This window comes from Cyprinodon variegatus, unplaced genomic scaffold, assembly GCF_000732505.1.
Source record: "Cyprinodon variegatus isolate N-32 unplaced genomic scaffold, C_variegatus-1.0 Scaffold693, whole genome shotgun sequence".
Taxonomy (NCBI): domain Eukaryota; kingdom Metazoa; phylum Chordata; class Actinopteri; order Cyprinodontiformes; family Cyprinodontidae; genus Cyprinodon; species Cyprinodon variegatus.
Window position 1 is genome coordinate 215,601 of NW_015151146.1, and position 25,281 is coordinate 240,881.

The 25,281-nt window shown below is 34.7% G+C and overlaps 1 protein-coding gene across 1 annotated transcript in view; it reads right to left on the reverse strand.

The window, feature by feature from the left end:
* Positions 1-17,283: 17,283 nt before the first annotated feature.
* Positions 17,284-25,281, reverse strand: part of pvrl1 (poliovirus receptor-related 1 (herpesvirus entry mediator C)) — a 107,729-nt gene continuing 99,731 nt past the window's right edge. The window contains exon 6 of the mRNA XM_015394552.1: positions 17,284-22,678. Within this exon, the coding sequence (XP_015250038.1) occupies positions 22,170-22,678 (509 nt within the window). The 3' untranslated portion in view covers positions 17,284-22,169. The remainder of the gene's footprint in view (positions 22,679-25,281) is intronic.

Below are 25,281 nucleotides of genomic sequence, written 5' to 3' on the forward strand. Positions count from 1 at the left end.
TGTACACTTTTCAGTCACTTTTGTTTAATATTAGACAAATGTTTGGGTGCTGTGCATTGCTTATCTAGGGAACACATGTCAGCAGGATGCTCTATAGGGAAAAGGCAGGGTAATGGGGGCAGTGGGATACTTTAGGCAATTTTCTGTAAGGACACTTTGGCTCTCATCATCCATGTGTGTTATTTTGACACATACCACCTGCTAAAGCATGTTACATGTCATGAACATCCTTTCATGGAAAGTCTTTCACTCTTTTTAGCTGGATAATGTGCGCCGTCACAGAGCAAAAATGCTAAGCTTGTTAAAGGATTGCATTACACTTCTGAATGTTAGTATACTAGTAGTGGTTTCCCTCCTGAGTCCCAACATTTCAGAAATTTATTTGACCACATATGTATTTTTGGAGTATCTTTAAAACATTGGATGTGGATGTTTAGTCTCTTGTATCACTTTATTTCTATAAGAGAAATCCAGTCTTTTATTTCTGTTACCATATTGTAACTATGGTTACCTAAACGTATATTTGTCAAAGGAAAAGAGAAAACGAAACCACAAGAGTCAAATATCAGCACATATTTTGTATATAGCAGTCAGGTGATAGATGCTTTGCAGTCATACTGTAAAGTATTTTTACCACTGCTACTATCACTTGCAGTTCTGCTGTTTGGGGCCCAGGGCCACTAACAAGAATATATTTTTCAAGCCTGTTATTGAAATGGTGGGAAAATAGCACAATGGCAACTTGTATCCTTCTGCTCCATAAACACTACAGCCTAATGGAATAAAACCCATATCATTTCAGTAACAGAACTACTAATTATAGTGAGGTTTTTTTTTTTCAGTCACATTTTTTTGTCACATTCAGTTGTATTAGATAATCAAAGAAAGTTTCATTCTAGACCAAGATAGCCTGGTTAAAAACACAAATCTTTTTTTAAATAATTATTTCAATCATGGAGGGGGTTATCTTTTTAAAAGGCAACTTTACATCCGGCATGAAACTGAAAGGATTTTAGAAAATACAATACAAAATCATAAAAGGCAGTCAAACATGGTGCTATAAATGTTTTGGGCCCTATTTCTTTCAGAATATGAAAGAAAAACTAGGTAAATAAGGGGATTATATTTTTTACAGAACTTTAAATATCTTTAAACAACAGTAAAAGTGCTATAAATAAAGAGTATCTGACAAAGTTCGCAGTGAAAAAAGAAACCGGATCTTCTAGTAAGGACTTGGCCTTGCTGACATTTCCTTTATGTTTAAAGTGGGGGTTTGCCTTTCTTTTGCATGTTCTTGTCAAGGAACAATTGGGCATACATACTTGTAAAGCAATCATCCAGACTGCTACTGAATACCTTCTCTTCAAACAGGAAGCTTTTACACAACAAGTGTATTCATTTAAAGAAGGAAAACCTGTTAAATCAACACAATGGTCTCATGTTACCTTTTGACAAGATACTTCAGGACAGGAAGTCTTTCTACAGATATCTGTACAAGTTAAGTGAGTTCCTTATCTTTTTGTTCTGCTCTAGATAGCTTGGCATGGACACGGAAGACGATCCATCAAGTTTCCAAGTGTCAGTAGAGTGACCATGATTAAAAAGGCTTTTTAATGATGGCTATAATTGCATCAACACAAATACTGGTGCGAAATGTAAATGGAAGTTTTATTGGGAACTGATGAGAGATTTCCACTTAGTCAAGTTTACAGGAACCAACTCAAACCCTCAACTTCCCCTACAGTCTTAAAATGTTCATGTTGTGGCAAAGAACAAAGGATGTGAAAGTAATCTGATGTGACTTCATAGAGTGTAAGAAATACAAAACAGACACCGCAATGCACTAATTACCAAGTTGTAAATAAAGATAGAAAAGAAGGAAAATTAATCAGAACTGCTTTTTAATGCTGCAGCTTTCACCAGCTTCTGAGGAAAACAAGATGTCAAAGCCCTTTAGAGAACGGCTCAAGTGATTATCAGCTTGTGGGCCTTAACAAACATCATGGAAAGAGTGACGTAAAGAAATGTGCCATCAGAGATGATTAACATTTAATTATGTTAATTTGTTTGTGACTTTGATCGGCAAATTAAATCTTAAAACAATTAGTAAAAATCCAATCTGTCATAATCCACAAACACAAGAAAAACAAACACTAATGATTATTTCTGTTTTAGAAAATTAGTTTGCAAAGCCAATCTAGTTCCTAATCTTGTAACCAGACTCACATTCACTATGACTTTTATAAAATAATTCAGCCACATAGATATACCAAATAAACCATGATGTGCTCCATAAGGGCATTTGAACTCCATGGACCTTTTACTTACACAACGTTAATGTGTTTTACTGTTATTTTATGATAGACAAACAAAAAGTACTGCAACATGACATGCTTTTTGATGATTTTCAATGTAGTTGCATTTATACACTTTACTCAGATACCACTAAATACAATCCAATGATACCAGTTCTTATTAGCAGTCATATAATAACTCAAAAGAGTCTACCATTGTAATAATCGCATAATAAAAATGGCTGCCCTGTCAAGGTCTTATTTGTTTGTTAGTAAGTATCCTTTGTTATTCAGTAAAAACATACTGTGATGAAAACCTATTTTTCCATAGACTGTGCAAAGATAGCAGCATAAAACATTCAATGTACAACTAGACCTAAACAAAATGAATACAAAGACACATACAAAATAACACAAAAAGTTATTGACCAATATCCTAGAGACATCTCATAACATTAATCATTTTGGCAGATATCAGAATCAGAAATACTTTAATAATCCCAGAAGGAAATTACTTTTGTTACACGCTCCAGTTACAGTTATATATATATATATATATATATATATACACATCCAACCACACAAGATAATAAAGATAAAAATAAAAATAAAGGTACAAATATATACACATATAGCTCTTATGTATATATATACATATGTATGTATATATGCATATGTAAAACTAAATCCAAGTAAAGTGATAGATCCAAGTAGAGTGATAAATCCAAGTAAAGCGATACGTGACATGCATAAATAGTTCATAAATGTCAATTACAGATATATATATATATATATATATATATATATAACAGCCATGAAACTAATCTGACTGTATAATTGACTTAAATTCCCACAAAATTAAAAGAGATCAAGGTTTAAATTCTTTTTGTGTGATATTTCAAGTAGCAGCAAATCTAAAGCCCTTTTTACTGATTTTAGTTCTGACCTTTGGGACCTGAATCAAAATGATCTCTTTAGAGCGAGATCACAATCTTTTTCTACACCAAAGTGAACATAGATGTGTAGCAAGAAGCCTAAGAAGGGATTTGTAAATAAAAGAGATGATAGAGATGGACAATTTGCTGTAGCGTACAAAGTACAATGATGTACAGAGTGGCTACAATCAGTCATAAAAAGCTGAGAAAAATGATTCACAGTATCATTTCTTTAAAATACTGGGCTGAAGTGTTCATGAATAATAGATCTTCATGTTCCATCGAGGGGAGAAAGTTTGAAGTGATCAAGCGCTTCCTGACTTGATGTAAGAAACACTTTTTTGTTTCTAAAAAGGAAACCCACTCTAAGTTTCAGAATAGAAACAAGCTCATCAATATAAGGCTTTTAAGATAAGCTCTCATCAATCACTCAAATATATTAATAGCATCTAAAATTTCGATTTCAACCCCTTAAGCTCTTGTCAGACTGAGGAGGAGGAATGGGAGTTTGCCATTTGAAAATAACATATTTTTTGATTTCTCTGAATTCAAAATCAGCTTGAGCTTAACCAGGCAGGTCTACAGTAAATAGTGTCAAATGCAGACTGCAGAATTTTAAAGGGGTTTAAAGACTGAAGAAAGTAATAAATACCTGCATCAAGAGCATAAAAATAGGACAAAGCAGGCAAGTTATTACACTGGTTATTTACATAAAATGTAAACAACAAAGGCCCTAGTATAGGACCTTGAGGCACTCCCTTTGAATTTAGGAAAGAATAAAGAGTAGGAGTTAGCAGCTTGGGCACACTGTTAAAGAGCATTAGTTAAACAACAGTATCATGATGACCAAGAAAGACAGCAGAGAGTATTCCAAGCTTTAGATATCCCACAGGACACATGTTCAATCTAGTTGTTCAAAATTAAAAACAGTAGGACACATGTGCGAACCTGTAAATACATGGTTGTAAACATGACAAGGCAGGCTCAGCCATGACAGCATTAACCAGAGTAAAAAAGGCAAGAGGGCTGTGGTAACTTGTAAAGAGTTGCAGAAATCCATAGCGCATGGTAGAATCTATTGACAGGACAACTATTAGTTATGCATTTACTGGATTTTGTCTCAACAAATGACAGGTAAACAGTCATTCGTAAAATGCATTATACAAAAGAAAGACCCCACTCTTTTTGAGGCAGTTACCTTTCTAGGGCAAGGATGGCAGCAACTTGTTGGAAGGATGTATAAGTTCAACAAGGACAGGGCAATTATGAACTTGGGGCAACAACAACAAAAAAATGGTTTTTATCAGTGATATCTATGGTCTAGAAAAGACTGATTAAAGTCCATACATAAATCCAACTGAGGAAGTGTGGCTAGATTTCCAAATGAGCCTGAGGTATTTGGTAAAAAGGAAATTGCAAAGTGCTGATGAAGATTCTCAGTCATCCAGGTCATAGTAATTCCGTAGAAGTAAAAAAAAAAAACAGTCCACTGGACTTGGTTTCCAAAATTTGAAGACGTTTCGCTTCCCCTCCAGGAAGCTTTCTCAATTCAAATGAATGAGAATTGAGAAAGCTTCCTAAGGTCTACCAAGATAAAAGCAACTATCATTCCAAAAAACCAAAAAATGTATTTACAGAAATAAATATTTACATATTTTAATATACTTAAATATTGTATACGTAGTCCAAAGCACATAATATAATCTAGATAATATTTGACGAAAGTATTAGAGAAAACAAATAATCAATATAATGTTTTTGTTGCTGGAAGTAAAGTTTTTACTGTATTAATAAAGAATATGATATAGAAATAATGACTGACTGTAAGTAGATATGAGAACAGGCAAAATTGCATTAAAATCCTGTTTAAATCAAGACATTATACTATGTCTGTTGACACAAAATATGATGAGTAATCAGCTTGACATTTCTTACACACTGTCCAGTCACATGTTGACCCGCTTAGTAAAATTAGAGGTACAAAATCACAAAAAATTGTGCATTAAAATATTACGACTTTCTGACATTATTTGGAATAACATAATTCCCACACTTTTAAAATAGGAACATAGACCAACAAAAAGAGGTGATTTTAAAGTGTCTACTAGAACATTTTCTGCTGTCACAGCTGCAAAAACATGGTGTCTTGATAAATTTATTTCAATATGAAAGTAAATATTATTTATATATAGTTTCACAATATTTATAATTTTGTCCCAACACAGCATAAGTATTCTTAGACACAGATGAATGTTTTTAGTAGTGTTTTTTGTCAAATATCATATTACAGCTTGTAGAGAAAATAAGAAAACACAATTTTACCAGAAAATGAGAAACACCCATTAAAATGTTGTTGTTTTTTTGTTTTAAGAACTGAAATATTAAATGTCCCTTTTGGGATGGAAACAGCATTTTTGAATTGAACTGAAACTTGATGGGCATTTTATGGCCAAAGGTTTTCCAACCTGAAGTCAGTCCTTAGCACTTCCTCAGTGGTTCCAAATAACTTTGCCAAATTATTAATAGGGGCTTGAAAATTATCTAAAATTAACAGGCTATATCATTTCAAATGGAGGTTAAACAGTTATGAAATAACTGCATTACTTTTCTCCAGCAGAATGACATTAACAGTACCAGTAATAATGTAGATCTATTGCTATTGTTATTCTATTAACCCTGTTTTCTCAAATATCATTATGCTATAGGATAAACTGTATCCAACTTATTTTGTAAAATATTAAAATTATAATTAAATACGTATATAATAATACTTATCTTGTAACCATAAACTAGAAAAAAAGGGAACATTCCTTCTTAAAAAATAACTGCAAATTTTCATGGAAGTTACTTATCAGTCATTAGAAGTTATCCTTTTTAAAAGATCATGTATTATTTGTGGTTGCAAATTAGTTTTTAGCCTATACTATAATACTGCTCGTTGTACTGCAAATATTTTAAACTTCTACCTGTACCAGAACACAGTGGGAATATTTATGCTGTTCACAATGAAATTAAAAAAGAAAAAAAAACAAAAGTAAAAATATAACTGATAAAGAAGCTGGGTATTCAGAGAGTGTTGGTTGCAAACAATTTACTGCAAAGAAGGGATTTACAGAAAGCTTCATATAGGTGAATTAAAGGCTTTTCACTCTCTGACATCTTGTTAAGAGACTTTTAATCGCAGGATTTGTGGCTTTAGTTGTTACTTGATATACCGTAGGTATGCACTCCAGTTACGACTTGTCAATTAATCTGGGCCCAAGATTTCTGGCATGTTGGTAACTGTGCTGCAGTAGTTCATTGCTTTGCATTTTTGTGCATGGATCAGCATTTCAAATACATCATGTACTTTAATTAGTGGCAGTCTTCATATACATTTGTAGCAAGTTATTAGACTTAACCTTCAAACTCCAAAGATAAAGGGCCAAACGTACCAGAACGACAGGTTCTCTGAGCTATCATGCAGTGGTAAAAGTGGAACTCTGGACCCAATTAAATATCATCTGATCTGATCTCTGGTGCCCTGAGATAATTGAGTGGTTAGGCTGACTGTTGCAGATACCTGCTCATGTCTCTCCTGGGGTACAATCCCATTTCTTTTCACTTCTGCCCTTAAATCTTTGTTATTTTCTGGATTTTAGCTGTTGGGAAAGACTATTTTAAATTTATGCTTTTCTAATAGAATTTTTTTGGGTGGTTAAAGTAGCAATACACTCTTAGCAATAGGGTAGAGGACTTTGAATCATCCAAACATCTAAACATGTGGATCTGACTAATGCAGATGTGTTTAGGCAAAGACAATGTGACCTAGCGATGTTTCTGCATTCCAATTAATTCAGTGCCTTCTAGCATAATCCCTGTTGAGTCAAGGTGGTCTTGATGCCATAACCTGCGGTCAGTCCTGCTTCAGTCTGATGTCTCTGCTGATGAGGATTGTTTCTGACAATGGGTCATTGGCTCTGCGTGACGACAGACATGCCTGCATGCCCTGATGGGCTGCCTCTTCTTGCACAGTTGGTCTAAATGTAGACTGGCACTGACACTAATGTACACTGATGAAGCTGTAAGAGTCAATAGTTGGGGAAGAGAACGTGGGGGGTGGTACACACCAGATTCTTAATTTATCCCATTTGTCCCATTTGTCAGATGCTAGAACTCTGTGGTAACTGAACTGATGAATCATACTAAATGTCTTCTAGACAGCTCTGTGTACATGCATCTTCAGTTCAGTCATTCTGAAAGGTGAAGGTTCATTTTACAGCAAATAGTTTTTTTATTGTGTTTATGCTGGGGGGGGGGTCAGGTTACTTCACTGCTGACCAATTAGCAATGATATATAAATAGTCTGCGAGTCCAATCAAGTAGTTCAATAATTAGCCAAATTAATCAGAAAGAGCTCAAGGTCAGCTTCTGACATTTCAAACACAGACAATGCCAAGGTCAGCAAATAAAGGATTCAAACACTATCACACTATGACTGAGGTTTCACAGTATGAATATGACTTGATGAGTAATTATACTAAATGAACCCAGTGCTTTCAAAAGCTTTTATTTTTGATTCTGTACTAAAAAGGTTAAACTTGATTGCAGTGGAACAAAGTCATATTTGGCTTTGGTATCAATCAATTCAAATCTTTGATATACTGATGAGATGCATTCAATTCTAACATCAAATAAGATTTCCTAATAATGTAGAATACATGCCTGTTTTCACCCTGTCAATATTTTAAATTCACCCCAAAACCGTTAAACTAAAACATGACAGCAAGAAATACAGGTACCTAATTCCTGGAATTATGTCAAAGGGGTTTTTAGAAATGTTTAGGCAACATTGCAAATAATTATTCAAAACATATGAAACCCTCAGCAGTATATCACAATGGAATGTGGAACTGCTCATTGTCTTTTATCTTCCCTCATAGACACATGAGTCTTACCTGCTGGCCTCCCTAAGTGTCCCTATGTTTCAGACCCCACTCTTTTTGGAGGCAGTTACCTTTCTAGGGCTACAACACAGTTTTCTGTTGAACCCAAGCTAAGAAAGCTAAGTGTTTCCAAAGAAGTAAAGTAAAAAAAAAAAAAAAGAAAGAAAAAAACTGAACTTTTTGCAAATCCTTGCAACCCATATCAGATTTTACCAAAAAAAACTATGAGCTTTATTTTATTTGTGCTTACATTATTTTAGATAGTCAACAATCATAGATATGGAATCCCATTTGTCACTGCAAAAGACAAGAAATAGCAATCAAAGAGAATCATATGGAAGCAACTGACAGGGGTATGAATGTAATTTATCTGGCTTCTTGGATGGGTTCTTACTGCCCTTGATGATAAAATTCAAAATGGATTTTTTTTTTTGTACAAAGCTTAAAAAAAGGGTAGAGGACACAACCTTAAAACAAAAATGTAATCACCTTAAATATGATCGTTATCAATAGTAATGATATCTGTGTTATTAGGATAATTTGTATTTTATTCATAGCATAATTATTATGTGTTAAATTCTTATTAACACAGTTATTTTGAAATAATAATGATAAAGGGGAAGGACTGCTAATTTTTTTTTTACTATTCCTATTTAGTATTATTACTGATTTGGATACTATTCTTCTTCTTAATATTATTACTATTTATCTGTTCAGATCTATTAGCTGATTCATTTAATTTAATAAGAGTGGTGGTGGTAGTTCATCATTCAGCATACTGATGTACCGGTATGCTGAATGATGTCAAAGAATGTGTTATTATTCCATAACTGAATTATTTACAACAATTTATTATAATAAAAGTATATTTACAATATTTGAATGATATTTATTGATATGGGGTAATGCCAATTATTATTGTTATAATTATTTTTATTATTTGTAGTAGATCTTTTATTAGTATTAATATTACTAATAAGACCTAAAAGCTGCAGCCAAGCAAAACCCAATGGATAAATGTGGTCCTTGGTCAGCTGACACCCCTCATGGAGCCTAGCTGTGGAACATGATACTAACTGACAATGATTAGCAATTTTAATACATGGCATTAGTATGTGCATGTATAAAACTGAAGGTAAGTAAAGATTTTAAAAACAGGTAATTAGTAGGAAGGGTCCAGGGTGTTTGGTGTCCTTTGGCCTGGTCAGTTTGTGAGGCAGTGCTTCTGTTTGAATGCTGTCCTGTAGCAGGAAATAGGGACCCATTTGAATTCAATCTCATTATTTTAGTTGACAACAACTAAAAAAAAACAAAAAACATATATATATATATAAAAAACCCAGAGTTAAATTAAATGTATACATAGGTATGTTGGCTGTTTTTTGCTTGTTTTTTTCTTCTGTAAACATTTTCCCTTTGGCTTTATTCAACCATTTATTTAATCTCTTTAATATCAACCAATTACTTGTACACACATGCACACACACACACACACACACACACACACACACATACATATACCGGTAATGCCTAATAATTTCATTTTTAATCATATGTTCAACGACCCCACATGTCCCCCCTTACTCTCTCATTCCTTTATTTCAGTGCAACATATCCCCACCTTCTGTTTCCTCAATAGTAATTTCAGTCATATCTCAATATTTCATTCTCTTTACAACTTTTTTATTTTATTTGTCGAGAAGCATTCACTTCACTTATAACTGGGAGGGAGATTAGGAAACAAATGATCATGATTGTGATTTGAGACACGTTTTATTGTTCTGTACCTGCACAACAAATTAACTTGATAAGACTAGGTGAAAAAATTATAGTCATGCATATAAAATTATACGTAAAACACTTTTTGTGCATCCTGCGGTCACTCTGGCTGAAGTAAAGACAACAAATAATATGAGAAGACTCTGTCTCCCCTTCACTCAAATTAACACAAAAAACTAAAAGGAACACAGTATTTTCATTAGTATTGTCAGTGGGGTGGTCAGTACGTTCTTTCTCCAGTATTTTTCGGCCTCTCATTTGGCCCTGGGACGGTGGAGTTTAATTGGGGAACTCTACACTCAGCTGGATAGAGGAGCTGCTCCTGCCCTGCCTGGCTCGGAAAATGAGAGGGCATGAAATCCCGGCTGGTGTCCCCATGCAGCCACTGCAGGCATCACTTGATGCCAGCAAATTTATTCATAGGATACGAGCAGTTTGTTTGTGAAGCGTTTCATTTGCAAAATGACAGACAATCATAATTTCCGCAAGTTGATCCTGGGTTAATCCAAATAATTGACAATTCATTGTAAGTTCAGGTTTTTCTGGCAACAGAAATTGACTCATTCTGCCTATCAGCAGGAAATAAAAGTGTCCAATTGATCAAGTTGTGAGGACACAAAACATCTAATAAACAATGGCAAATGAAGCAGAAAGTGGCAATAAAACTTCCGGCATAATGGACAGGAAATTGGAAAGCTTGTTTTCACTTTGTAGTCTAATCAAAAACCCTTCAATAGGTCATAAAGTTCACTTTTTGCAATCTTTAAAACTAAAGACTCTGATATCATTTATTCTGATTTTTAGATAATACATCAATACAAAATGCATATAGTTGTATAGTCAAATGAAAAAATGTCCATGGTTTTGAAGATTTATTTTTGTTAGATAGAATCTGATTAACCAACTACTTTTAAAAGATAACCAATAAGTAGTTAAAATCCACCTGTATGAGTGTAATTTAATGTCTTATATTAGGGATTTCTTGGAAAAAATTTGTGAACAATCAGCAAAAAGAAGAGCAAAAAGGACAGCAAAGAAGTCAACCAGACAACTGTAGTTAAGACTAAATTAGGATTTAAACTGTAAAACAGCATCCAAAGCTTAAAACATCTCTCAAAACACTGTTCAATCCATTGTCTGTTAATGGAAGGAATATGGCAAATGTAAACCTATGAAAACCCCAACCCACACACACAAACAGCTGGTAAAATTTGCTTTGATCACATAGGTTAAAATTTTTGTAGAATTAAAAACAAATATAATGTGAACAAAGTTGGGGGAGACTCATGCTGTGGGAAACGTTTTTTTTTTTTTTTCTGGAGGAAGAGGGCATTTCTTCACATTTGATGGGTAGATAGAACAGGCTAACAAGCTTAGCTTGTTAGAGGGTTCAAACGACTTGAAAGTGGAGCACAACTTCACCTTCCAGCAGGACAAAAACCCTAAACATAAAACTACACTGGCGTGGTTTAGATCAAAGCATATCCATGAGCTGAGAATGGGAAGAAGGTATGCAAAAATGCTGCCATATTACAAAAATATGAAAAGGATCAGGGGATATAAAATAGTTCTGCCAGTCAAAGTAAGTAGCAGCATGTGAGCAATAGTGGTGAAGACCACAAACATTCATGAATGTCGTGACTCAGAATGAGTCACAGATTTTTACAGGCTTGGCCCGATTTATCTTGGATTTTAGAGGTTACACTTAACTTCTGGTGTACTATTTACATGTATAGTCTGTTATGTTAAGCTAATAATACTGAAAAAACTTTAGAATTGATAGGGGTGGGAAATTAGTGCAACGAAACGTACGTTCTTAAAAGCTGACAAGTATATGCCTGTAAAAAAGTGCAGAAAAAAATTTTGATTTCAAATTTCTTCTATTTATGTTCTCAAAATAAATAAATAAAAATCTACCTCCCTAAAACTCTCAACAAATTTATATCAAATAGAACAATGTTATATGTCCAGTAAAAGCAATAAAAAAGCATTTGGTTTGGATATTTGAGGTGGTTGTGGGGGCTAACTAACCATGGTCATTCAATTAATATTAATGGTCATAGCTTAGATATATACAGATCTTTGCCTTAAAGAGGCCCTACTTTGGGTTTTATTCACAACAAATTTGGTTAATACAGCTTAGGTTGTCTTTTATTGATTGTCACAGCAGAGAAAACAAACGCAGCAAACTAAAAATGTTTTGTTTGGTTGACAATCAAAACCAGATAGAATGTTGAAGTTCCAACATTATAGAATGTGAAAACACTAAAAAAAAAGGAAATGTCTCTTTCATTACATGTCTTATTTCTCCACAAAGCAGATATATAACTCTAATAAGTTTTTTTTTAAATAGGAGTTTTATTTTATATCGGGTATTTTATATATGCATTGAAAATAATCTAATGTGATTTTCCTGTAATAAACAACTAAAGCTTGTATTTCTGTTAAAACCTTTGCATCATATTTATCTGCAATATTAAAACTAAAATGACTGAATAACCTTAAGAGTTGTACCTTATAAAAATATATGTGGAATTTTAGATTAAGCTGTTTGTTTCACATTTAAACAGGCAATTTTAGACTTAGACAGACTTTATTGTTATTTTGTATCCACACAGTGTATACAAAAAATTTCGTTCAGTACAGCTCTCAAGACATTTCCATTTTTAAAGTGAAGCAGGGATAAAATGTAAACATGGTGATCAAATGTAAGGCTTTTTTTCTATAGCAAATGCTATGATTGTCACTAGATTGTTTCTCTGATGAATATAATTTTAGTAACTGTTCATTTTTCTCTCTTTTTAAGCTGTGCGGCTGCTGTTTGAAGACCTCTAAGGATGATGCATCCCAGGGAAGACAATCAACACTCCTGGGACGACAGAAGTTAACCTTCAGCAGTGTTGATTTAGCAGAGGAGGGATGGTGACAATGTTTCTGAGCACGTCCTCCATCCATCTATATCATCAACAGAAATTCCTCTCTTGAGGGAGTGTCTTTTTTCTAAATGATGCGTTACTTTGAGGAACATCATGAAATCAAGCATTTTTCATCAGGAAAACAGACGATTAACATAAACAGAGATCTGCACTCAACATTTAAATGAAGGTACTAGCTAACGTAGTTTTTCTTTCACAGAATATTTTCACAGGTAGCTGAAAGAGAACCTGAGAGGATATCAGGTTCTAAACACCTCTAAGCAGGCTAAGAATTCAATTAACGATGAATAAATTGACATTTCTACAGTGTATTATGCTTAATAATATATAGAAATATCAAAAAGTGACTTCTTTAGACATAAAATTACTGTATAAAAGGTATTTCTCTTGATTTATTATTTATCAATTGTTTATCATCATATAATTGATGTTTCCAGTAAAAAAACTTTATTGACTTTCTGATGCAAGTGTCAGCGTGACATCAAAGTATTTTGGAGGGAAAGAAAATGTCATTAAAACCATATATGTGTCTATGATCAAAAAGTGAAACTTGAATGTTGCACAGATTTATTTCAAAACATTACATAAAACCGATATGCAAACAACTTGCAACATTGAACTGTAAGTATACTGAAAAGTCCATGTGTTGCACAGCATGTACACAATACTTGATCTTGGTGTTTTTTGTATGATTTGCTGCATCCTTGCGGCATGATAATGAGGTGGTCATCCTTTGGCTCTATTGAGGTGTTCAGGAAGTATACGTTGGTCCTCTAACTTGTTGCTAGATCTGGTATCTGTCATCTTCCTCTTGAAAATAAATTCATGAAAATAAATTCATGAAAATAAACTTTAAACTCTCTAAACTTTAGGTCGAGCCAGTCTGTTAATCAATTATATCGGTGATAATCCCAGTAACACCACTCATTAAATAAGCATTGGTACTTTTGACAGTGTGGACAGGTTGCAGGTGTTTTAAATTGAAAAACATGTCAATAATGATTTTCAGCGGAGGGAAAATCCAAAGAAACTTCGTAGTGGACCAAAACTAGAACATGAAATGGCTGCAAAAATGATCATTGCTTGAATTTTCCTTTTTTTTTTTTTCCAAAATTCCTTTTGACTCATCATATATTTCTATTTTCACGTTCTCTCAAAACTTAGACCATCATTGTTTCTTATACCTTTTTTAAATCCTTCTTTCCATTAATCCATTGGTTCTCAATCCTGGTCCTCAAGTACTGCTGCCCTACATGCGTTAGATTCCTCCTTGCTGCCACACACCCTGATGTACATAAAAGAATGGTATGTAGGCTTTTGCAGCACTTAATGGTTGCCGAGGATGCCATTTGATTAATTGAATCAGGTTTGCTACTTGAGGAGCAGGTTTGAGAACAAATGCATTAAGCTTTTAATTCACATGTTAGAATACCATACTGGTTAAAAAGCTGACTCCTTTAGCAATGTTATTTTGTGAAGGGTGACAAGTGTCAAGTGTGCCAAGAGTGCAGTACTAACCATTATTTGTCCACTGGGCTTTCAACAACTGTAGGCAAACTAATTAAACTTAAATTAATTTGTAATAGTAGTATGTAAATAGTAGCATTTGTAATAATAAATGTGTAATGAATCTATATAATAACACAGCTTCACCTTTTGAGTCAAAGTACCAAATCAAATCAACTAATTCACTCAGATTTAGTATCATGTATACAGTATAGATATTTAAAGACAAAAACATCTATATCCTTGTTTGGCTCAATAAATGGTACTTTTCATTTTCTAAATTCACTAGAAACTTGAATTTTGTGGATAATAACACGAACACAGTCAAAGTTTGTTGAACAGCAAGTTTCTTTATACCAAGTGTATTAATAAACTCAGAAGTGACTGCGCTAAACCTCTGGGGAGCAAATGGGAGACTTTTTTTTCTGACATTTGAAAACACATCACCCTACCTCAATTTTAGAATGACATATTCTATCCTTTATCATAACTCCACAGCATTAACTTTTGGGACCTCTAGGGGAAAATGTATTAACAAACCTTTTATGATGGCAGAGTCGATTAAAGGCTGTCGTCTGCGTCTGTGCAAGTGACTTTTATTAGACCCGAGTTGACAATCCCCGAGGTGGAAACGTGTGATAATGTCTCCCACGAGACGAAAAGCGTAAACCCATTTTTTACTGTAAGATTATTTAGAAGGACTGACCCGACGTGACCTCATAATGTACCAGCTAGAAACAAGAGAAAAAGAAGGCAACTTTATTTGCAGATGCTATTAAAAATCTCTCTACGCAAAGAAAAGGTTATTATCAAGAACAATGTGAGAGCAAGTTGAGAGGGAGAAAAACACATCCCCTCCTTTTCACACGCAGGAAGTCTGTGAGAATATTCATCAAGAAAAGCATTGCATAATATGGCTTACACAGCAGAATCATGTAAGTGTACATAAGATACTAAATAGATACACTATCCAATAGATCTGTATACAAAGTGGCTTCAGAACTGCAAAGCAGTACAGTCAAGCTACAGCCAACTGATCAATGATTGAAACACTCCACTTTTATCCAGCTCAATGAATTGGATATGCAAATACACTATGTCCATTAACCATTCAATCACTGTAGTGTAATGACTCGTATTATTGGCTGTGGGTGTGCACCTCCAAAGTCATTTGAATTGATTTTTTTTTCTTCCAATACTCAACAATTTACTGAGGCAAGTTTTCTGAAAGGCAAAAATGTCTCTAAAATCTGATCTATTGTCTATAGTCAACAGGGAGGTACTGAAAAAAACAACTAATTAAACTTTTGGAACCCCCCACGGGAAGAAAAAGAAGAAAATAAAGGAAAGCCCTGATCAAATAAGCAGTGGGACAGTCAAATCATTTTCATGTTATTTCGAGCTATTGCTGCTTCTGCACAGTTATATTACATTTTTTTCTTCTCTGATTTCACAATGGAGTAATGGGGTGCTTTAACAATTGCTTTTTTGAATTTTGCGTCCCATGAGAAGAATAATTAGAAAACAAAGACTTTGCCACATTGTGTCCCGGAGATGCTTTGATGAAGAAAAAAAAAAAAGAGTCGAATTTTTCCCACAGCTCTGTAAAGCAGAACAAAATGGATAGATAAATGAAAAACTGTAGAAAAAAACCCCAGACAGTCATGCATGTTAAAAGGCTATGTGCCATTAAAGCCCCTTGGGCTACAAAGAGCTCTTTTAGCAAATGGATGGCAACAGCTGCAAACTCTGGGCTGTTTTTAATGTGCAGAGTACAGATGTCTGCATTTGAGTCCCACAGTCTGAGACAGATCTGTCTAGCTCTACACTGGGGCTCTCTCGTCGCATCTCTGCAGCTTCATTAGGTACTGAACTCCATATGAACATCTGTCTGAGAGTTTTCACTCTCCATTAAAACCAAAAAAGTTACATTGATCCCCATCATATATATATATATATATATATATATATATGGCAACAAAATAATTTTTTTCTTGAAGAACAGGCAACCTTTCAACCTATATCCCAGGTATACCTACAGTATATTTGGTGGGTCTTGAGGATCCATCATCTTTTGAATAACAACTGAATGGGTTTTGCTTCACAATCCTTTCAGGGCTATGGTCATGGTTGCTGTTTCTACACTTTCCTGCACCTCTCTTTTTACTCCACTTAACTTTCAATTAAAGACGGATAGAGGATTCTGTCAACAGCCAACATCTTTCCCAAACACCTTTTGTGGCTTGCTCTCCATTTAAAAGGCTGCTTGGACCTTGAGGACACAAAAAACATTTTATATTTCTTGCTGTTATCAGTTCATTTCATTTTTTTTCCTTTTTGAAGAACTAGTATTCACTATGAAAAGATTTTATCAAACACCTGGGAGACATCTTTTTTAGACTAACACATGGTTCTAAAATGTAACCACTGAATCATTTTAGCTTAAACAGTCATCTAACAAACAGTTTTGTTCAACCAAATTTATTTACAGAACAAACAAACAATTTGGGTGTGACATTTTACAGGCACATAAGAAAATGGAATTCAGTGAAGCACCTGCATAAGACACTGATACATTACAGTTATTGAAAAAGGGCTGCAGTTACCAAAATGAATGCACATGAAAGCCGGAATGTGCTGCAAACATGGATCACATTCAGTCAGATAACACATGAATCCAATCAGTAAACTGCAACAGGCTGACTATTGAACTCATTTAATGTTCGAAAACAAATACAAGTTACTTTACGGGGTCATCACGATTTAACAATATATATTTTTTGAAATTCTTATATCTGTAACACCCTCAGAAATATACATTCACGTGGATGCATTTTTATTTTTTTTTTACTTTTTGAGATTCTTTCAGTGATACCATTTTGACAGACTGTATGCATTACCCCTTTTTTGACAGTGAAGTCACTATTGGCATGTTAAAAAGGTACTAGAGGAGCAGTTTTAGTTGAGACTTTGGGGAAAAGCTATGCACCAACATCATCTATCCATCACTGAGTCTCCATGTTTGCAGACAAATAGGGTTTATTTTACATGACAGGCTCCCTAATAAACCCAGACTATAATCTCAACCTTATGTACAAAATTTACAGTGGAATGGGAAACATATTGAATAGAAAACAGATTAGGATGGAATGAATATATTGACACTACTGCAAAATAGACAGTCAGAGAACCTTAGTAATATGAATGTTAATATCAAGCAATATACAGTTAAACCCCCCAAAACGTTTTGTCACATATCTAAGAAGCAGTTGTGGCAGTGATTTCATAACAGAAGCAGATAAAATGTCCAATAAAAAGCATATATTTGTGCTTTCAAATGGCGATGTTAGGATTAATTTAGACATGCAATCATATTTCTTTTTACGGTATCTGAGTTGCAGTTGTGCTTAAAAGTTTAGAACAACCTGTTGTTAAGCCTGCAGAATTTAGATCCTTTCAGGACTTAAAATATTCAATATTGACAGAAATGTTTAAAAAGTTGCTAAAAATTACAGCTTTAGCTTTAAATAGAATTTAGTGATCAAGTATAGATGCAGTGTGAGTAAAGTGCTGGAATTAAGACTAACTAAATTGCACTGCACATATTTGATCATTTGTGTGAAATATAGTACAAGAGATTTGAAGTCTGCGTTCTGGCACTTAAAAAATGTATGCTTCCTTATAACTTTTTCACAATTTGTAATTTTATATTTTATAGAGATTTTATTTCATAGACCAAAATAAATGCCCACTCGCTGAAAAAACTCAACTAAATTTTAACGGATGTACTGGAAAACTTAAGTAGGAAATCTGGACATTTTCAGGACCTAGATCTGAGTGAAACAGACTTAAGACCTTCAGGACTTGACAATATCTAACAGAGATCTTGCAAAACTCCTGAATATTGCAAGACTGTAGAGTGGAGAGAAATGTTAAATTAACAAATTGGGGATCGTTTGTAGGCAACTGGTTGCAATATCTTTTTATTTCTTTAGGGGTCTCATTGTTAAAGGGGTTTGAATGTTCATTTCGTCCTTCTTTCTAACATTTTCTTGTCAAAGGATGTATCCCTTTCATTCTTTTTTCCTTTTCTGCTTTACCTTTTTTGGTCTATTACACAATAACCCAATAAAGCACACTGAGGTTTGTTTCTGATGTATAAACAAAAGTATGAATACTTTATAAGAACTGCTGAACTTATTTTATTCATTTGGGGAATGAAGAGCTTAAATAAACAGGAAGTGGTTGCTGTGACTACCTACCACCCCCTTCATTTGATAGGCACTGAATAAAAGAACAAAAACAAAAAAAATCGTGCTTTGTTCTCTGAAAATGCTGTGGTTCAAACTATTTGAGACTTACAAGAAAGCGTTTCCCCTGCCTGGGCAAGAAAACAAAAGTGTTCTTATGTCCACAGTAACAGGAGAAACTGGCTACCATTGCTTAGTTTATTTTGAGCCATGTACTGTCTGTGTAAAACAGAATTAAGGCCATTGAAATAGGAATTAGAGCAGAAAAAAATGGAACAGAAGGAAACTGACCTCTAATAAGAACAAGATATTCCTCACAGTTCAATGCTTGTTTATGTATATCATACAATATAGATTGAGACTTATGAATAACATGCTCATCTAAAAGCATACATTAGACAAGCATGGACTTTTAAACATCCAGATCTGCAAGAACTTGTCAAACAAGATGTTTTTTGTCTTCTTTATCATTGTAACATATATTCATATAGTTATTTTTGTATGAACTGCAATGTTATTGTTGGGTACAAGCGTACCAATGAACTCGTAGCTCTGCCAATACCGACAACATTAAAAATCGAAGGATATTGTTGCCTTTTTAAGCTGCAAATGAGGACAAAAACACACTGGCATTGACTAAAACAAAAACCCAACAAATGCACATCCACTCCCACACACAAAACATGCATAAAATAAGGCTTAATACAGTATTTATAGTGCTCAGAGCCAGTCAGATATGTTTACATCCACAAAATTACTGCAATGCTTCTCTTATCTCTGATTTTTCACATTGAGGTTGTTTTTCATTCTTGTTTGAAGCAAATACATTTTGATGATTGTGTAATGGACATCAGAGCTGAGGAGAAATAAAATAGTATTTCTGCTCTACTAGAATCCACTGGCAGTTGCTAACATCAATTTTAAAAACAGATAACATATATATATTGTAGAATGCTTGGAAACAGAGTCAATGCATCCCCATATGCAGAAAAGATCCTGACAACAGGGAAAGAAATCAGAAATAAAACAACTCCTCACTGTAATATCACCCCAAAATAGCTGAAATTCAATACGAAATAACATAAAAGCAGTAGTTAGGGTCCCATACTGCTTTCTTACTTTGTAGCACGTCCATGATAATATTTTCAGACCCCTTTAGTTTTTAAAATATTTTCTCTATTCATGTAAATAAAAGCATTAGTTGATGACTGCCCGCTTATTCAAGTCCTTGAGTCCATGGATAACTCCTGGTGGAACATGAGGTTGATGTAAGCGAGTTCCTCAGATAAACAGTAACAACTGGAAAGGCAAACTCCTCAGACACTTTTTGCTGACATCCATTGAAAAGAAGAGGTCAGAACCAAACATAATTATGACAGCTCAACTGGCACATAGAAAAGTAACATAAAAACACCAGGGCATTTCAAAAAGTGGTAAGATTTTTTAACAAATACACAAGTCAAAGTGTTCAAAGTCAAGCAACAGACCACTAGATTTCCAAACATTATCAGTGATCCTGTGAGACTGAGTGAATGTCTTTTGGACATTATTCTTTGCAAAAGCATTCATTGCCTTTGAACTATTTCACATATTGTCTCATAAAAACCACAAAATTCAATGTACTTTGTTGAAATAATGATACAGGGTAAAACCAACTTAGAGAGGGGCAGCATTGTAAAGTAAAAGTAAAATGTTACAAATCATAAGAAAAAAACTTAAATAGTTGACCCTCTGAGTTACTTAGGTCTTACAAATAGAATTTGTTTGTTTTTCTGTTTTCTTAAATGTCTATAGTTTAGACATTTGAATCTCTCAGCCTACTTCATGATTTAAGGAAGATACACTTTGAGATATCAGTGAAGATTCTCAGTTATCCAGGTCATGGTCAAGCTTGAAAAGTTCAGTCTAGGCAACTGGATGTTTAGTTTTTTAGAAAACATTTCACCCCTAATCCAAGAGGCTTGGTAGTGTTGGGGAGCACTGAGATTAATATACTGTAGGACAAAAGGTCGCTCACCTCAATGGTGGAAATTTGAGGTGAGCCAATTAAGGAGTTATCAGACCTGCATGTGTCTCATGCACTTGACCTTAACGTTTTGCAGATGTGGTTCAATGAAGACTATTTAAGGTATGTCTACTACTTTTAAAAATCTAGAGAGAGATTTATGCCTTTTTTGTTGCAAAAGTTTTTAAATAGTAATAAAATGTATGATTATATTTAGGACCTGGCAGATTTGACATGATTATGCTTTGATGCAAAGAGTTCCACTTTACCGTTGGGTATATATTTATGGTTGAGCAGTAGATCTCTGATCAACTCTTGAGTTACCATGAGACCGTTACCTTTTTACTTTGGATGAATACGGTCTTTATAAACCGGTTTGCCTTAGATTTTACTTTAGGGTAAAATAGAAAAATGTTTTAATATCTATCACAGTTTTAAAATTTCTACTTGCACAAATGTTTGAAAATATTGTTCAACTTTCCCTTTACAATTATGCATTATTCTATCTTGGTATATTACACAATATAATAATTAAATACATTGAGGTTTGTGTTTGTAATGTGACAATATGTGAAAAAAGTTTAAGCAGCACTATTACCTTTGCAGGACATTGGAATTACAACAAGTGAAAAGCCACCTGCAAACTCTTCCAACAATAACACAGTTCATTGATAAGGGCACTCATTTTACATGAATTAATCTTAGCAATAATATTAAATCTTTCTTTGTCACTATGTTGCCAAAAAAGGTTTGTATGGCTCAGCAGACCGTTGACGAACCTTTACTACAAAAATAAAATAAAGTGAATATATTTGAAGATGGGACTTGAAAAGAATTGACGTCTTTGAAGAACAACAATAACGTGCTAAAGTTATAAATCATACAGTCTGTACAGCTAGATAATTTTTTTTTTTTATCTTGTTTTCTGAAACAGTTGACCAAAAACTTTCAAAACTTTGAACTCCACCTGTAAATATATCAGACACATAACTCTCGTTTCTCGGCAGATCATACAAAAAGAGAATATAAAAATAACAAAATTGCAATTGCTAATGAAAAAGGAGAAAAAACAACAACAAATGAAAAACATACATCCAGTGTAGGACTTTCACAAATGTGCTCAGCAAAACCTCAACCTGTTTTTGTTTTTTTATACATTTAATACATTTATAACATGAAAAATAAAATACACATAAAAGTAGAATACAACAGTATTAACCAATCACCTTTCTGGCCTTTTAGCCACACTGAGTCTATTTACATACCTTAGTTTGTATTCTTTGCCCATTACGGTGATGAAAGCGATACCAATGCTGTCATGTTGAGAAGTTGTTCTTGGAATTTAAATAGACTCTTGGATATTCTAACAGTGATAAGTTGGATGGAGTCTGATGTGGGATAAGTGGGGAAGTGAGGTGGGAATGCCATTGCAGGAGGTGAAGGTGGACCAATGAGGGGGTGGGGTGGGGGGGGTGAAGGTAGGGGGTAACAGATGAGGTGGAATGCAGGTCAGGGACAATAGGTTGATCAGCCATGCCACTACACGTACCACTCTTTCTTAGAAATGACAGAACCGTCGGTTTGAGAGACCATATCGTCAGCTATTTCAGATTCTGGGTCATACTGGAAGGCCAGAGTCCGCTCCTCATAATCCCGGCTCTCCCCCTCATCTACAGTGAAGTATGGTCTCTTCAGGTCCTCAGATTCGGCATCGAAATTCCGATCGCCGATTGCCTCGAAACCCCCGGTGCTACCAATCTGGCCGGGTTTCTTCTCATCATCCGAGTCTTCAGGGAACTGGAGGTTCTTGGTGATGGGGGGGTGTGCAGGCAGGCCGCCCGCCTTGCTGTACCCGTTTCCAAATACATGCTTCTTGGTGCTGTAGTCTCCCTTGAAGGTGCGCTGCCGGCGGCGCAGGAAGATGAAGAGGAGTATTGCCGCGATGACCACTAGGATCACTCCCCCCACAGCACCCCCGATGATGGCACCTGTATTGTGCTGCTCCGGTGAGACGCCTTCGCCCTGGTAAGGTGGGTTGATAGGGAGGTCTGGGTAGGAAAAGACAGATGGAAGGGAGTGTGTCAGTGCTCTGGTGGGAGGAGGTGCATTTGTGCAGGTGCATTTTTTTTTAAACAAAAAAAGGAAAGATGATGTAAGGGAAACAAGGACGGAAAAGCATAAGGGATAGAAAGGACCCCACCGCACGCCCATACCCAACTCCACCCAATCCCACAGGAGCATCAATGATTTTGAGAGCAGTAACATGCAGTTTCAGAAGCAGACAGAATCACATTTAACATCAGCTGGGCAAAGAAAGTGAGTTAAAAGTTCCTTGGCATGCATCAACCAAAATTTCTTGTTTGCATTATGCAGGAAGATGAGAAGATTTGCAGCAGGACATGTACAGTGCTGTGAAGAACATATAAAAATAACAAACATTTTGACTTTTTTTCTAGCTATATGAGTAAATGCAACAAAAAAAAGAAAAAATAATTTTAAATAGTGGTTCAATACAACATATAATGAGATCCTTTACAGTTAATATTGACCTATGTTAAATGGCTCCTTCATGACTTAAAAACTAGTTTTTATACTTTTTGAGCAAACAAATGTCATCATGTGGAAATTATATTTTAATATTACCATGGAGGTCAGCTGTTCTTTATAGAACTGATTGAATTCAGCCACATTGCGCTTTTTTTAAAGTATGAACTGACTTTTTAATGTTGCAAAACCGCATCTCCATTGCACTGAACCTAGACTTTAACTGGTAAAAAACATTAAAAGACTTTTCTTTTAGCCTTTTGGTGGACTTTCTGGTTTGCTTTGCATCATTTTTTTTGGAAAAACCCAAGTATACAAACTAATAAACCGAGCGTCGGACATTTCATCTTTCAAATTTCTTTGTAGTGAGCAAAATTCTTGTTTTTGTTTATTATGGGAAATCATCCAGGTCATAAATAAGCAATGTAATCCAAGACTATTACACCACCATCACCATCTGATTGGTAATATGATCTTCTCAGGGTTATTTTGGTTCTCTTGGGATGTCTCACTGTGGTTATGTTTTTGCTCTAGTTGTGAACGATGGCTCTCACTATGGTTTGCTAGAGCTCCTAAGCCTTAGAAATGTCTTAGTAACCCTTTCTAGGTGTACTTATAATAAGGCTTTTATTTGTCATCTGTTGCTAAAATGATCTGAAAACAATGTTTAGCTTTTGTGAATTTTTTTACCGAACTTCATGTCGAACAGGTTCTAAGTATTTAGAGATTTTAGTGATGTGGCAGTGATCCCGCCTAAATACTGCTAGTGAAATAAAACCAAATTGGGGGACTCTTTATTCTTAATAAATTAAATAATTACATTTAGGGCTTGTAGATCTACTCAGTTTATCTTTGCAGATGTTAAAAGTTGCATCATAACCTATAACATTTACAACAACTGTGATTAAAGGTATATTCAAAGGCGCAAAATACTATTATACGGTGCTAAAATGTATCTTTTAGATTATTAAATTAATATTAAAATAAACATTCTGAATGGCAGACTATGGAGGAGTCTGGTTTAAAGTAACACAACAAGACATCTTCATCAGCTGAGCGGAGGTAATGAAATGAGAGTGCCGCCTGGGATGATTATCAGCAGCCAAGCATACACGGACACAAAGCACCGAGAGAGCAGATAAACACGAAGCTCCTTCATTGAAGCAGTAGAGCGACACGCCAAGGAAACAGCATCAGTTCCAAAGAGAAATGTGTGCATTTGTTATAGAAAGGGCAGCAGAGAAAGAAGATAAATATAGAGAAGATATGCATTAATATAGAAATAAGTGAATAGGACTATTAACTTTCTGCTGACTATATATCACATAGCATTCATCTCTGGATATAAAGTGAGACATCAAAACCAGTCCAACACTGATTGGTTTTCTTCCTACTGTAAAATGTTATAAAAACCCTGAGCAGCATTTATTACTGAACTGATATGTTGACAGAGTAAAAGCACCTTTTGGCAATAACACAACAAGACTTTTATCTGAAATGTAAAGAAATCTTTCATGTGGCCTTGGTAGCGCTGGGGTAAATGGGCAAACTTCAGGTTTGTTTTAATTTTACTTGAGAATGTTGTAGGAGACCAGGGAAAAAACAGCACTTGCTATTCAATGATATCAGTGGGGAATCAAAAAAAAAGAGGAGAAAAGGAAGCTTTGTGTTCAAGAAGACTTATGGCTTTTGATATAATTACTGTTTTGGCTTATGCTTTGAAATCTGCTTTATTGCCACTGTATGAAGAGACGAAGAGTGTAATTGGGATAAGATCTAAACACAATCCATATGTTCATCTGGATCTGATAAACACATGCACTGATATTCAGAAAGCTATTATCAAACAACATGATAATGCCTCGGCGCAGCCTGTTTACTTTGGGAATCAGTTTTGTCTTCAAGTGGGGTCAAAGGAAAGGAAGCTTATTTGAACTTCAGACACAAAAAAAGACAAAATAGCAGCTGTCGTGCAGAAGATAAGAGAAAGACAAATTATCAGAGCCATGGAACCTTTCCAGTCTTTTCAAATCAAGCAAAAACACAATGAATTTAGACTACAACTTATGTGAAAGGACAGCAAAAAGTAATAAATCATGTGAAGTAA